Genomic DNA, 16,269 nt, shown 5'->3' with positions numbered 1-16,269 from the left:
CATACAGTTCCCTTCTCATTCCACCTTCTTAATTCCCTACAAGTGAGCCTGTTCTCTAGAAATAGACTTGTCACCAGAGAATTTGCAGTCATAATACAGTGGATTTAAAATAGATGTGTGTGTATATTTATATTTATATGTAAATACACACACACACACACACACACAAAAGGGGTAGGCAAAAATAGGTTTACAGTTTAGAGTATCTGAAACAATTTATCCTTGTATTATTTTATTTTTCCACTAGAGGCCTGGTGCACAAAAATTTGTGCACTCGGGGGAGGGGGGAGTCCCTCAGCCCGGCCTGTGCCCTCTCGCAGTCTGGGGCCCCTTGGGGGATGTTCACCTGCTGGCTTAGGCCCACTCCCCAGGGGGATTGGGCCTAAGCTGGCAGTCAGACATCCCTCTGGCAGCCTGGCAGCCCTTGGGGGATGTCCACTTGCCAGGGGGCAGCAGGCCTAAGCTGCAGTCGGACATCCTTAGTGCTGCTGAGGAGGCAGGAGAGGCTCCCGCCACCACCGCTGTGCTGGCAGCTGCCAGCCTGGCTTGTGGCTGAGCAGAGCTGCCCCTGTGGGAGTGCACTGACCACCAGAAGGCAGCTCCTGCATTGAGCGTCTGCCCCCTGGTGGTCAGTATGTGTCATAGTGACCAGTCATTCCCAGTCTTTCTGCTGTTAGGGTCAATTTGCACATTACCCTTTTATTATGTAGGATAGAGGCCTGGTGCATGGGTGGGGGTCCTGCTGGGGTGCCTAGCCAGCCTGGGTGAGGGGCTGATGGCTGTTTGCAGGCTGGCCAAGCCCCCCAGCGGGGACCCTCACCCCATGGGGGTATGGCCAGCCTGGGTGAGGGGCTGAGGGCTGTTTTCAGGCTGCCCACAGCCCCTTCAGGGTGGGGAAGTCCTGCTGGGGTGCCTGGCCAGCCTGGGTGAGGGGCTGATGGTCGTTTTCAGGCTAGCCAAGCCCTCCAGCGACCCAAGCTCCCAGCCTCTCCTTTTTTCTTTCTTTTTTTCCCCTGGGATTTATTTATCTTCTGTAATTGAAACTTTGTAGCCTTGAGCAGAGCCAAGGGCTGGCCAGGGCAGGTGGGAAGCTTGGCTTCCTCCATCGCTGGGGGCAACCCAAGCCTCCTGCTGGCTCCAGCTCCGTGGCCACTGCCATCTTAGTTGGGTTAATTTGCATACTTGCTCTTGATTGGCTTGTGGGTGTGGCTTGAGCAAAGCAGAGGGATGGTTAATTTGCATGTTTCTCTTTTATTATATAGGCTATGAACAGCTGTAAACCTACTTTTGCCTATATATATAAATATTTCCTACATGTGAAATTAATTGCCTCTTTCATAGGTCAGAAATGATTAAATATGACTTATTCTATTATTTTGTCAGTTTTATTTACATTAACTAATTCATCTGAAACTTACTAGCATATGATGAGGTAGAGAGCTCCTGATTTTTTAAAAAATTAACTAATTATTTCAATACCATTTTTTTATTACTGATTTAAAATACCTCCTTTATCATACACTGTGGTATAGTGTAGGATCAGTGTCTGAATTTCAAGTTCTGTTCCATTGTTCTATTTGGTTTGGCTCAGCACCATATGTTTATAACCTTGTAGCTTTACGAAATATTTAAGTTATTAATCTAAGACTGTTCTGGCAACTCTTACGTTTTTTTCCTTGAGTATAAATTTATTAATTTAAGGACAGTGGACATAATTGCCCAGGATTTTTTAGTTTGCCTTTTAGGTCCCCTAGTGAAGTTTTATAGTTTTCTTCAGAATTTTATTCCTTCTTAAGTATTTCCCTAGGTATCTAATATTTTTGTTACTATTCTACTTAGACTCTTCCTTAAAACTTCTTAGCCTATATATATGAAAGCTTTTGGTTTTTTAAAGCATCTTTAAAATCTGGCTCTGTTCTTAGATTCCTTATTTTGGATGATTTTTCACTTGACACTCGAGTTTTTTAAATAACCATAATAATATGCAAAGAACTTTTTTATTTTTAATAATTATGGCTGTTTTATTATATTTTGTTGCTTATAGTGCTTTATAATAACAGTATCCTGACCATCCATTAAAAAGCAATAATACAATAGAGTGTAACATAATTAATGCAGTAAATCTTGTAAAAATATTATTACAATATTTCAGAGTCAAATAAAATTGCTTCCATAGAGGATCAGCAATTTAAAACTAACTACTATTGTTCTGGTGTTTCAGTTCAGTATATACTGGCCAGCATATAGCCACTAACATTAAACCATTGAGCGCTTGAAATGTGACAAGTCCACATTGAGATGTGCTTTAATTATAAAATTAATAACTGATTTCAAGGTATTAGCACAACTGAAAAGAATGATTTCATTAATAATTTAAAAAATATTAAAAAATATTTTAAAAAATAATATGGATTTATTCAGTAAGATTAAATTACATTAAATTAATTTCACCTACTTTTACTTTTTAAATGTGGCTATTAGAAAATATTAAACTACAGTATGTGGTTCATATATACTTATTGTACAGAGGTAATCACAAGTTGACTTACAGTTTACTTTTCATATTTGTTTCTATTATGTTCCCTCAAGCTTTAAAAAGTAGGCACCAGATAATATTTCAGTGCCTTCATAGTTGTCCAAGATTTCACAGTATTTCAAAGGAAAAGTTGAGAATCAGGCCAGAGAAAATACAATGAATAATTTCTTGATAATTTTTAAGCATTGTAAGCTGCATACTTCCAAACATAAATTATTAAATGTTCAATTTAGTAGGTCAATATGAATCTTCTGTGGTAACTTACCAGACTGTCTTTCTTCTTGGGTCCTTGCAAAGACATTAGATAGGATCCCAATTTTGTTGGAGTCACCAGAAACATTCTCCAGATACCAGTTCTGATCCCCAAGTGACCTGTGATTGTTTAATTCTATGACCAGGTTTTTTTTTGGTTTTTTTTCCAGTTTTCTATATTTTTATGTGTTTTCATTCTTGTTTGTTGTATTTTTATTTTGTTTTGTTTTAAACTTGTTCTCATACCAACTGTATTAGGAATGTATGAGAATTACGTAAGTGTGAATGAAGGTTTAAACTCTGACTTACTGAGGGCCACCTGAATGTGATTGTTCTATCAATAATAGCTGAGCATATATTTATTGAGCATATATTATAGGCAAAGCATAGTCCTAAGCATTTCATGCACATTATCTCCTTTAACCATCTTTTGCAGATGGGGAAATTGATGCTTATAAAGATTTAATAACTTGCCAATGTCATACACCAGTAGGCAAAATTTGGATTCAAACCTAGGTTTGACTCAAAACTTCCTCTCCTACTATTTGGGTTAATGTGTAGATGAAGTATTAGATTGCAGACACATAATAGGCAAGGCTTTCTAGTTACTGAATGTTCTGAAGGCACCTTTCTGGAGCTCAGCCAAACGAAAATTGATAGTGAGAAAATTATGAAGAGAAAGCAAAACTTGAAGAAATAGAGCTTTATCCTTTGTATTGAAAAAAGTCTCAGATCCCCAGAAGGAAAGTAGGGGAGGGCGGGGGTAAGGGGAAGAGATCAACCGAAGGACTTGTATACATGTATATAAGCCAAACCAATGGACATGGACAACAGGGGGATGGGAGCATGAGAGTGTGTGTAGGGGGGAGGTTGGGGATTAATGGGGAGGATGAGGACACATTTGTAATACCTTAACTAATAAAAAAAACAAAACAAAAAAAAACAGTAAAATTTAAAAAAAAATTAAAAAAAATAAAGATGTTTTTAAAAAATTAAAAAAAAAAAGTCTCAGGATTTTTTTTCTGCTGAAAAACTATAGAGTAAGAGAATATTATTTCAATTTAAAATGCTTTAGCAATTTCATATTTGGTTTTAAATCATTAGGAACTTTAAAAAATCCTTTCTTCCAGTAATAAATGAGATGCCTCTTTAAACCTTGCCAGCTTTAATTATTGGATTCTATTAAAATTAGTGTTTCCTTTATCACTTTGTGTGTACTGTATTTTAACAATGTGCTACTTATTTAATAATGTCTGTTTCCTTTACTTTTTTAGGGTCCTGGTTGCTGTTCTGATCTTGCAGTTTCTTTTCACTATGTTGATCCTACAACCATGTATGAGTTAGAATACCTCGTTTATCATCTTCGTCCATATGGATATTTATACAGATATCAACCTGCCTTACCTGAAAATATACGGAAGGAAATAAGTCAAGCATACAAAAATGAAGATCCAAAGTAAAATTTGGGAAACCTTGAAAGAAAAGCATTAATGAACAGAGGTAAAATGTCTAACATTGCACTGAAGAAGAACTTCTGCATTTCTGATATAGAACACTGGAAGCCCAGTGAAGAATTCTAAACGAACATTCCGTATTAGAAATCTTTCATATGAATGCCTATAAACTGAAGCTTTAATAAGCTGTGAAGTCTGTTAAAATGTGTTTTGATACAGTAATATATATATATATGAAAAACTTGTGTTTTTATAATGTTGGTAAGGCAGAGGGGCTAAAAAGATTTTGTTGCCTGTTTCTGACCACATGTATTATTTTCACTAGGAAGTTAAAACAGTTGCTAAAACTACACTGTACCATATTAACAACACACACATGATGCTAAACAGATCTGCCTTAAAATTTTAGAAGGAAGTATTGTTGTTCAGTGTTGTTTATAAACTCAAGACATGAATTTATATTCACAGTATGGTATAAATGAACCCCTCCTCTCCCAATACATACCCGTGTGTAGTTTTGGCTAATCTAAATTTTGCTGTGACTATTTAAAATTGGCAATATTTCAGAAGAAGAAGGTAGAATAAGAATGGCACTCATCCTAATGCGCATTAATAAAACCACATTTTGAAATGATCATGGACCTTGATTATAATATATATATATACTTGGTTCTAATTAATAGTTAACCGTATAGGCATACCTCGTTTTATTGCTTTATGTGCTTCACAGATGTTGCGCCTTTTCCAAGGCAAGAAAAAATTTTCTCTCCTCAAGAAAAAAAAAAGATAACGACTCGCTTTATTGCGACACTTTATCGTGGTGGTCTGGAACTGAAACCGCAATATATCTAAGGTACTATGCTGAGTCGCCATTGTCTCTTCTAAATATGTTTAACCATTCTTGGATACCATTTTCAACTATTAATATTTACTCAAAGCTTTAAAGCATTTGATTAAATATTTTGTTCCCATATTTACCCATTGTTAATTATGGGTAACTAATAAATAGTAACTTTAATGCTGCTTGGGGAATGTTTTTTGATATCACTGCCACTCAGGAATTACTAAGCTACACTTTTAATTGATCATTTAAAACTCTTTCCAACTACATAATTATAGTTTTTTTCATTCTTATCCTGTTGAGAGATAAGAACTTGTTTTGTGCCTTTCATAACTTCTTTAAAGCCGTTTTAAAATTCATTTTTAGGATCTAAGGTGGTTATTAATTACACTGGCAAAATAATTTGAATGCAAGATTTTGACCAGAGTTAATTAAAAACATTAGAAAATGCACAATGCTTAAACAAGCTGAAATATGTCAGGTAGTAAAAGACGAAATACTTATTTTATGAATAATATCTAAATTTGATGCTGATTTATGTACAGGGTGGGGCAAAAGTAGGTATACAGGTGTTCATATAGAAAATAATACAATAATTAATAAATAATACAAGAATAAATGCTATTTTGTCCCATCCTCTATTTGGGGATGATTGTATTGCCGATAGATAATTCCAGTTGAGCAGAATACCCATTCAAGACTGTCATCAAAAACACATTCATGAATATTTTGTTCTTATTTTAGTGACCCTCTATTTAAAGAGTTTCTGGAAGGGAAAAAAAAAATGGGTTTTTGTTATCTTTAGCATATTACCTGAGTGTATCATAACAATATTTTACAGACTTTCTGTAAGATTATCATAAATGGTACAACTGATTTATATTTCTCTTATGTTTATCATGCTAATTTCACATGGCTGTCACACCATTGACTCTGCTGTTTTGCTAAATAGTTTATATTTATTGTGCCAAAACATGCCAAAACTATGACCTCTTTAGATGGTATATTTGAGAGAATGTTCATCTTAGTGGCCAATTATGGATACTATGTCTATGTAGTGAAAACTCACACCAATTTTTACCTATTAAATTGTTTTTTATTGTTTTCATGATGGTCATCTGCCAAAATTTTAAGGCATTCACTCTGTTCTTGAACAGCTCTTCACTTTGGTGTGGATATGAATTTATCTGAGTCCATATTTGCTACTTTTCTGTACTAGAAGTATAAATAGTTTATTATAAACATCCAAAAACCTTAAAATTTACTCAAAGGAAATGAACATTGTGATAAATCCTGGGGTCCTGAGTTAGACTACCTGGGTTTAAATTCTTGCTTCATCACTTACTAGTTTTGTAACCTTGAGCAATTTCCTTAATCTCTCTGTGCCTCAATTTCCTCATCTGTAAATTAGGGACAATAACACTACCTACCTCACAGGAATTTTATGAGGATTAAATGAGTGAATATATGTATGGCTTTTAGAATACTGTCTGGCCCAGAGTATGAAGCAATAAATATAAGGTTTTAGTCTGTTAACTTGGAGTGTAAATATTTGTTTCAAATGAATGAAAAATTGCTTTAATCAAATCAGATATTGAAGGAAATATTTTATTCATTTCTTATAAGTAATAGCTAGTTTTTATCTGATGCATATTATATGCCAATTACTGTGCTTAGATACTCTTTGTACATTAGTGTTAATCCTCACAAATTGGATGCTATTCCCATATTATGGATGTGAAAACTGAGGCTCAGAGTTAAAGTACATTTTCCACTGTCACAAAGCTAATAAGTAATAGCTGGGATTTCTACTCAAAGCCTGTGTGTTCTTTGTACCATATCAGCCCAGAGGTTAGTCATTTAGCATTTTTTCCATTTTTACTTACTGACATGTGATACATTGGCCAATAATAGTAAAATTAACCAACTTGTCATGATGCTTCTCAGATTGTGGTTTTTATACTCTTACCTGGGAGCTTGTTAAAACACCAGTTTCAAGACCCCAAGCCCAGAAATTCTGAATCTAGCATGGGGCCCGGGACTATTTTTCATTCTTACTAGATACCCTTAGACTGTGGTTCTCAAAGTGTGGTCTAAATCTACAATGTATCAGTATCATTTGGGAAATTGTTAGAAATGCCATCTCCTGGACCTTGCTCATACCTACTGGAGGCTAGAGTTATGTTTAAACAAGCCCTCCGGGTGAGGCTTATTCATCCTAGTTTGAGAACCTAATAAGCTCTATGTGATTCTGATGCAGGTGATCCTTGGGACATACTAAGGATTGACTACTGTGTAAGTAAAGTATCTTTCAAAGATTTAGATAAGGCATTTTTAAAGTAAGTGTAGTCCAATATTACACTATATTAAATGTAAAAGACTTTAAAGCTGATTTAAAGGGTCAGTGGATCATTTATTTTGGCAAAATTCTTTAGCTTCTTCAGAGTGACTAACATCAGGACCTACACAGTAAAATCTATAATTCTTTGAGTTTAGGAATTTCACATTAGTGCAGGAAGGATTCATTAAGTAGTACTAATTCATTAAAAACATCCTAAATGAGTGTCATCCCAAATGCCCACTGTTGTTAATAAAAATGTTTAAATAGAGATAGCAAAATACTATTTTACAATATGCATAATGGGTTGGGTTTTTTTTTTTTTGCTAATTTTGACACTATCAAAATTTCATTACTTTTAAGAATCAGTTGACTGTCCTACATGACCTTAAAAAGCAAAAAATTCAAGTATTTGATAAAGTACATAAAAACAGATTTCATGATAATACTGACTTATATCTCTGTCATTTGGATAAATGATTTTAATGTGGCTTCTCCATAACAGTATGCTTGTATTTTCAATTGGGAAGTTCATAGATGATGCGAAGCAGATTGTTGTCCCAGAGTTAAATTAATTGTTTTTAGATACCTTAAATTTCAGAGGAGCATTTGTTACTATAAGAAGATTAGAAAATAAGTCACTGACCAGTTTTGAATATTTTTTGAAATATGGTTATTGGATTTGGGCATTTAATTTGCTAACTGATTATTTTCATAATTGTTTTTGAGTGTTAATTTTTCACTTCCTTGAGCCTCTCAAACTGCAGTGTCCCCAAAAAATGTATACACACTTTTTTGGAATTAGTAATTATTACATTTTTGGGGGGGGACATCCTATATATTACCAGCTTGAAGATTGAAAATCCCTCACTTGATTGATTCGATAAAATCTGTCCTTTTATTCTCCATTTAAATTTTCAGTTTAGAGTATTATGTCTTTGACAGTTTCTGCTTTGTATTGATTGCCCTTTCTTTATTTTCTAAAACTATTCTCCATTTTCTAACTACTCTTCCTCCCACCCCGCCAACTACTCTTAATATTGCCTTCACAAGGTTAATTAGCTGTTACTAGTGATTAGAATTTGCATTGCTTATTGATAATTTATACCTATTAACTTTAAGTTTCCCTATGAGTTTAGAAGTAAAAATCTGTCTAAGAATAATGTCTGCTGGCTCTCAGAATATTGCCCTACTTAAAAGTCTACAATTTTAAACTAATTCTAGATATATAATTATTAAATGAAGTAAAGTTATTTATATTCCACCTCCCCCCTTTCTCAAAACAAACCAAAAAACTCATTTGCCTGATTTCTCTACTTTATAGTAGGCCTGACAGAAACATACTTAATAAATCTGGGTCATAACCTGTGGTTTAATTTATGCTAAATGTAACTTTTCTTTAAAATTACTTATGTTTATATAATTACTTATGTTGAAATAGAAATTTTAATACAGATTAGACTAAGAAATTTTACCGATTCTCTATAGAGAAACCAACCTAAAACTAGTGTTCTATTTCAACTTCTTTACCTCTCTAGTTTTCAGTTTATATCAGTTCAGTTTAAATAACTTTGCAGGGTCCTGCAAATTAATAATTCATATAAGGTATGTTATTAGAGGGAAACTAATCTTACTGCTAAGCAGTGTGCTATATTACACAGTGAATGTTTGTGTTTTGGAATTTAAAAACAATGTAAGGTAATAGTGTCATGAATGGTTTAACAATGTCTGGTGACTTGCTTATTTTAAGTGATCACCGATAAGTCAGAGAAATGTATTTTTAAATATGTTTTTTAAAGTGCCTTTTGAACATTTTTAAATAATGGATTTAAACAATTGAGTAAAATAAATTACCATGTTTAAAGCTGTTTCATCTGATTATTTTTAACTTATGTAAAAGTTGCAGGAGAAACTCGTCCTCTGGGTAATTTGGGAGTTATTTTATAGAAAATATTAATTTAAATTGTGATAGGGATCCTGGGATGCGAAGGCCAACTCTCTGATCACTGGCCAGGGCTGAATGAGACATTTTACATATGGCAAAAGGCATATGAAGTTCTTTGCTCCTACTATGTAAAAACATCTTTCCACCTTTGCTTATTCTACGTATGTGAAAGCTCCCTGAAATGTAATCTATAGTCCAAAAACTTGTGTTTTGAGGAACATTTCATCCAGAGCTCAGGTCTATTGATTTAAGTCAGTCTGGGACTTTTAAAATAGGAATAAAAATTGACGTGCCTCTTCCTAAGCAAATGATTACAAATGTTCATAAGGCCCTTGAGTCTAACCTATCTGCTTCCATTTTCAGTAACCTGCTACCCTGTATGTTCGTTATTAGTGCATATGTGCATATGTGTACATTTGGATTAAACAGCTTTAGAAAAGCTAAGGAGTTTCCCAGTTAGTTATATTTAGTTGTGTCACTAATTGATAAGTCATTAGAGAAGGGGTTTATTTATCTAAACATGCAGATTTACCACCTATTTCAAGTTTTCCTAAGGTATAGTCCAGCGATACGAGATTATTACTGGATTTATCTTCTTGCTAAACATATTTTCTATCTTAAACATATTTTACATCAGATTTTATAACACTGACAATATAGATTATCCAAATAGAAATTGCTTTAGTATTTAAGACTGAATGAACATTTAACAACTACCGTTAAGTTCAGCGACATTGACACTCTCCAAATAAATCTGTCACTATTAGTAACACATGGAAGTAAACTTCGTTTTGTTGTGAGTTTGACTTGTTACTAATAAGTGAATTTAGTATTGCTGCCTAGAATTTTACTATAATTTATGAAAAGCTGACATAAGTGGAACCATTTTAAAAATAGAGCTAGGGTAGCCATTCCAGAGGAACTGCTTTGTATGTCTTACTACTCAACATTTGGAATGTTTGAGCTGGGAAAAACAACCTTTGGACTGGGCCAAACCAGCATTGTATTTCAAACAACTGTTTGCAAAGTTAACAGGAAAGCAGACATCCTGATTATCCACTAAAAATTAAAGACATATTTTAGAATTAGCACCACCATGTATATCTATTGAATAACTTTTGCACCTATAGAAATTCCTTCCTTCTACTCATGTAGTTATTTCCCTTTCCTTTCTCAAAAACAACACAACACAAAACAAAAAACACGCTTGCCTTCACTCCTCATCAGTATACCACTTGTTTGGGCTTCTGCCTGTATCAGTGCTTCTTCCCAGACAGGTATTCTTTTTTATCTCAAATTAACACTTGTTGCCTCTCTCTTTGACCTTTTATTTTTAATGAACAGATTCTTAAAATTATCTTTGTGTTGAATCATTTCTTCTGCCAAAAGAATCACCAATTGTTTGTGCTGGTGTTACTCGTATTCTGTTATTGATGCTTGTTTTTACAGGACTGAAAATTTGTCCAGGTTCTTTATACTCTCTGATATATTGCCTCTGGATAGTGCAGTTGAATACAGCTGCTTACTTTGCAATAATGAAATACTCATTGTGTCTTTTTAGGCAATTCCTTAGGATGTAAGCTATTTGGGTTCTTTATTGAATGTCTAATGGAAGATCAATAGTACTTCCAAGTTCTGACTTTTGTTAGCTTCAAATCTTTCTTCATAGAACTTACTCTAAACTGCATTGTCTTTCCTCCTTCTATACCTGTAACACTGCAAACATGCTCCTGGTAGCATTTAAGTTAAATTCACTTTCTATTAATTTTGCTGTTGTTAGATTGTAGAGGAATGGTGATAATATCCAGAAAGTAGTTTAAAAGAGAAGCAATGATTCAACTTTTTTTTAGTTCTATACAAGGCTGTCTTTCTGTATTTGTACTATTCAGTGGTGTATGTGTGTCAGAAATAGATAGGAGTAGAAAGCTATGGTTATTTTAATCATTGGATTTATCTTTAAAACGATTGCTTTTTTTATACTAATTAGGTTTATATAATAAGTAATTGTATTTGATGAGGTGACAGTAACTATGTGCTTAGAATAATTTGGCATAGATTGTTTATAAAAAAAGTAATTTTTACAAACCTACTTGCCTGGTTGAATTTCCCCTCACTTTTTGCCTTTGAGTTTCTAGCTCTTTCTGAATTCCCTATTCTTGTATTCTTTCATCCCATGTTTTTCCTTTCTTTTCTTCTCATTGGCAGTAATTCTTATTTAAGATTTTTTATTGCCTCACTTTCCATCAGATGTTTCGAAGACTTTAAAAAATTACTTATCTTTTAAGAATTTTAATTCCCTCTCATCAGCTGAACAAACTTTCTTGGAATTAACTGAAAGGAGAAGGAAGAGACAGGACTTCAAGAATGCACGCCAGTATAATCCTAGAATCTCCTCTTCCTTTGGAAATGTTTCTTTCTAGAACTTACCCAACGAAAATATGGGTACATTTTTAAATACTTGAAAACCAGCAGGAATCTGCCTTACTATTATTAACCCTAAATTGATGTCATCTTGTTTGGCAAAAGTGGTGAGTGAGGTTTTGAATGGCAATCCTTGTGGCTGAGGATAGCTCTTAGGAACAGAATCACAAATATTTCTCTATTTTGTGAAAAGTAAGGCAGAGGATTTTCCTGTGCTTTGCCTCCTGGTACATAATTGTGCACTGGGTACTGCCATCTTCTGCTGTGATGTGTATATGGCTTTGGAGGAGGGGCTTCTCTTCTCTAATTACCACAGCACAACAGAGACCAGACTTCAGGAGTGTTCCAGAATAACAGAAGGAAAGTTCCATAGAATAATTAATGAGAGCTGCCCAGATACAGTGGGATTCTCTTCCCTCTCACCAAGCTGTTTTTTCTTTAGCATCTGTTTCCAAGGCACCAGAAGAAGCTGGCCTACCCCCCACTAGAAGCATTCTGGGTACCACCACATGTTTAGAGTCTGAGCTAAATTGACATCTTCCCTAAGAAAAATGAAGATCTCCCTTCACCCAGTCTGAAGCTGTTACTCCTCACTTCCTTCTGGAAAACTGACCCTTCCCCTGGGAAACTGACAGTGGAAATATGTACTCTCTTCAGAGAAGTGTGGTCTGGATTTGTGGCCCCAATAAGAAAATCGCCCAAAAAGTCTGACATCAGTATATTTCAGGAAGTCTGAATTGTTTGTGCTTAAGTAAATCACACACGGAGCAGCACCAGCCCAAAGCAGGTGAGGCTGCACCAGACTCACTGCTGTGCCTGTTCCATCTTACTGCATTAGGGTTTCAGACATAGCAGAGGCTCCAGCTTCAGCCATGGTCACCTCTCTACAACACTAGTCAGCTTTGAAACTTAACAGAAGGATACTTTATGATATCATTTTTTATTATGTTCTTTTTTTAAAATTAGCTACTTTCGAATCAGTCACCACCCTCTTTAACATTTTGAAAGTGCGAGCAGAAAGAGTTTGGAAATAAGTGAATGACGTCTATTTTCTTAGTTATCCTAAATTAGAATTGCGACCAGCTATTTCTGAGATCCTTAAGTAATCATGATAGTTGGTATTATTTTTCCATCTGAAAGTCTCCTAATCTTTACCAGGTTAGACCTTCATTTCATGTTTTATTGTCCTTAGACCCTCTTAGACTACTAAATCCTCACATTTACCAAATGGAAAACTATTCAGAGGTCGAGTGACTCAGTGAGGATAAGTGAAGCGGAACTGAGTGGTGAAATTTAACCTGAATCTGAAGTTTCAAAACATGTCCATATCCAGTGTTCTTTATCATACACTGTTGACTTAGAGGGTGGACAGGGATGAAAAACAGCTGTGTGCTCAAATTTTAATTTAAGATCACAAATGACCTCATTTGGGTCAATTGACCTCATAATGTAAATTAGTGCCTTAATATAAAATTTTTGCTACATATTAAGCAATAGAAATTTATTTGGCTTCTTACTAATTCAGTAGTCTTTACCAATCCTAAACTTAACAGAATATTTTCTAAATTTGCTCTTTGATAACTCTAGATCACTGCATAGAATTATTTGAAACTTGCTTGTCAGGATGTCTTAAAGAATTTTCCTTTTTTCTCTTTACATCTAATTATACATAATTAGATGAGTAATTACTCAAACTTTCTGTTGTTACTGAAACTGAAATAAGTAGAGCAAGAGAGATGGATGCTGTAAAGATGTGAAGCAGTGACTTTACCCAAAAGCACAGTTAATAATATCAGTGGGGTTAATTATTCTTTTAAATTACATTAAAGAACAGCTCTGTGCTGTTCTTGTAGATTGGTTTCCTTTGAACTGGTACCATTATTCTCCAGAATCCACCTTATGTGACAGGATGGTAGTGGTATCCTCTCTAAAGTACTGTACTTCTCACACCTAAGATTTCAAAATTAACCTCACCCTTTGGCATATCATGTTAAAATTTGGAGTTGTCATGGTTATTTCCTCTTTCACCTCTCCTACAGTTATTCCTCCCAAGATTCAACCCAGGCTATTCTGTATACACAAGGTCAGCAAATATTTAATTTATTTTGTTAGCTTTTATATAAGTCAACATGACACCCAGGAGGCTGGGGTGTGGTAACATAGACATCAAATCTCCTAATACCCTGATTCTAAACCAGTCAGTCTACACCCTCTTTCATATGAAAAAGAATTGCAGAAAGTCTGACAAGTAACAATCTGGCTTTTAGAGCCAAGGACAATGTAGTTTAATTAAATCTTGACTGTTCCTGACATTTCAGAACTGTCTTTTAGGAACAGTAGCCCTCTCCCATGAACAAAGCTGGGAACAAAACTCATTCCTCAGGGGCCTCGCTCTTTATTTAGTTCAGCGGTTTGGATGGAGAAGGGAGATATAGAGACAACACAAATACAGTTCACCACTTTTTTTCTTGGTTCACCACTTTTCTCCTGCTTTAGTATTCTAGTCTTGAGTCAAGGTGACTAAAGAGTAACTTCAGTATCATATTGTGATCCTCACAGTTTCCATCCCATTGGATGATATTTATCTGTACCTTTGAGCTCTCTGCTAAACATGTGAGATGAGAGAAATATTACTATTAGAGAAGTGAAAACAGGTGAGACCTCTGCTCCATCTCCAGCAGGCAGGATTTAGATGCAGTCCTCCATTTTTTAAGACTCTCAGAGAGAAAAAACATGATATCTTTTAGTAACAAGAAGAGGATCACACTTCTATCAATCATTGTGAAGGGAGGGCTGGCCAGATGGAGGGTGGGGATGAGCAGCTAGGAAAAGCACGGCAGAAGAAACTGCCTTGAGATGAGAAGCAACTTCCAAGTGTCCTGTAGGTCAGGCCTACGGTTTGTTTCTTCAGTCTTTCTCATTAACCCTTCCCTCACTTGCCTTCTACACTTTTAAAAAAATCTTTATTGTTGAAAGTATTACAGATGTCCCCTTTTTTTCCTCCCTCTACTCTTAAAGTCCCATTCTTGTATTCATGTGAATGACTATTTTTGTCCCCAGGTGCTTTGCTGGTCCTGGAGTTGCAGAGAGGAACTCGGTGTCTAGAGAAGGCTACCACAACTTAACTGGAACAGAGCCAATGGTAGTCTTCAAATATGTCAAAATAAAATGAGCAGTGAAGGCAAGAAGTGAGTCAAACACTACAGATGCCTATTTACCTGAGATAAAGCCTCTTCAGGACAAATGAGGTTGCCTTTGAAGGCTCAGCAACCAGAAACTTCTGTTATGAAAAGTTTTGTTGGTAGTGTGTGTCCACTAGCAAGCCATTGAGTTCTTGGTTTCATTTATCAAATATTTCAATTCTAGAATTTCCATTTTGTATTGTTTTTAAATTCCCAGGACTCTTCCAGTGTTCTCAATCTAATTTTTTTTATGTCTTTAAACATATTAAGCACAGACATAAAATCCATGTCTGCCGTCTGGTCAGCATGGCTCAGTGGTTGAGCATCGACCTATGAACCAGGTCACAGTCCAGTTCCCAGTCAGGGCACATGCCCAGGTTGCGGGTTCAATCCCCAGTGTGGGGCACGCAGGAGGCACCTGATCAGTGATTCTCTCTCATCATTTATTTTTTTTCTCTCTCATCATTTATGTTTCTATCTCCCTCTCCCTTCCCCTCTGAAATCAATCAAAACATATTTTTAAAAAATAAATAAAATCCATGTCTGCTATTCCCATTATCTGGACCCTGCCCCATGGATCTATTTCTATTGCCTATTATTTTTTTGGTATTCAGTTACATTTTCTTGTTATTTTTGAGTATCATATTTCTCAGTATTCTTTAGAATAGGAAAAATGAATTTGTCTCTCCTAATGAAAACCATAAAATTTATGCTACCCAAAATCTTCAGTGGCAGTGAAGATCTCAACCCAAGAACCCCACTCACCTGCTGACTGACCTAGTGAAGTGAAGGTGTTACACAGGGAGCTCAGCAAAGGATTGACCTCAGAGAACCAAATGAGAGAGGAGCACACTCTGATTCCTAGGATGTGTATAATACTTACATTGTACTGATTAGTGTTCAATCTACTAAAGTCCCGTTCATTTTAGACAATCAAGGATGAGCAGATCCACGTGGTCCTCGGAGGGAGGATAAGCTAGAATTTAATGCCTTTGCAGTCACTTCGATGGCGGCTCCACAAACTCAAATTTAGAGGACAAGGACTGAGGCAGTACCTTGCATTCCTTCAGCGTTTTTGAGTCTTGGAAGCCACCTACGCACTGTATATTAGCTTGACCTAAATTCATTAAAAGCTACATTTGAGAGAAATTACCTGGTCTTCATCTAGATAGTAAAGGCTAAGGGTTGGACCTTGTGCACTTCTGAATAGGTAATACTTTAATCTCTAAAGGAATTTCTGAAGTTGAATATGTTCTGCAAGTTCTCAAGTTTGAAAGTCGTCTTAAAATATAGCATAGAC

General features: G+C 35.4%; 1 protein-coding gene across 5 annotated transcripts in view; it reads left to right on the top strand.

The window, feature by feature from the left end:
- Positions 1–14,975, top strand: part of C1GALT1 (core 1 synthase, glycoprotein-N-acetylgalactosamine 3-beta-galactosyltransferase 1) — a 35,189-nt gene extending 20,214 nt beyond the window's left edge. For 2 of the 5 annotated variants that reach the window (XM_036328089.1, XM_036328090.1), the window contains exons 4-5: positions 4,063–4,288; positions 4,973–6,189. In XM_036328089.1, the coding sequence (XP_036183982.1) occupies positions 4,063–4,248 (186 nt within the window). In that variant the 3' untranslated portion in view covers positions 4,249–4,288; positions 4,973–6,189. Of the gene's footprint in view, positions 1–4,062; positions 4,289–4,972; positions 6,190–14,847 lie in introns of those variants that run through there. The other 3 variants (XM_036328087.1, XM_036328091.1, XM_036328088.1) reach the window with 2 other exon arrangements.
- The last annotated feature ends 1,294 nt before the right edge of the window (positions 14,976–16,269 follow it).

The sequence above is a fragment of the Myotis myotis genome, unplaced genomic scaffold (genome assembly GCF_014108235.1).
Source record: "Myotis myotis isolate mMyoMyo1 unplaced genomic scaffold, mMyoMyo1.p scaffold_m19_p_11, whole genome shotgun sequence".
Taxonomy (NCBI): Eukaryota; Metazoa; Chordata; class Mammalia; order Chiroptera; family Vespertilionidae; genus Myotis; species Myotis myotis.
Note: the sequence above shows the minus strand (reverse complement) of the source record. Positions and strands in the feature narration are given on the sequence as shown.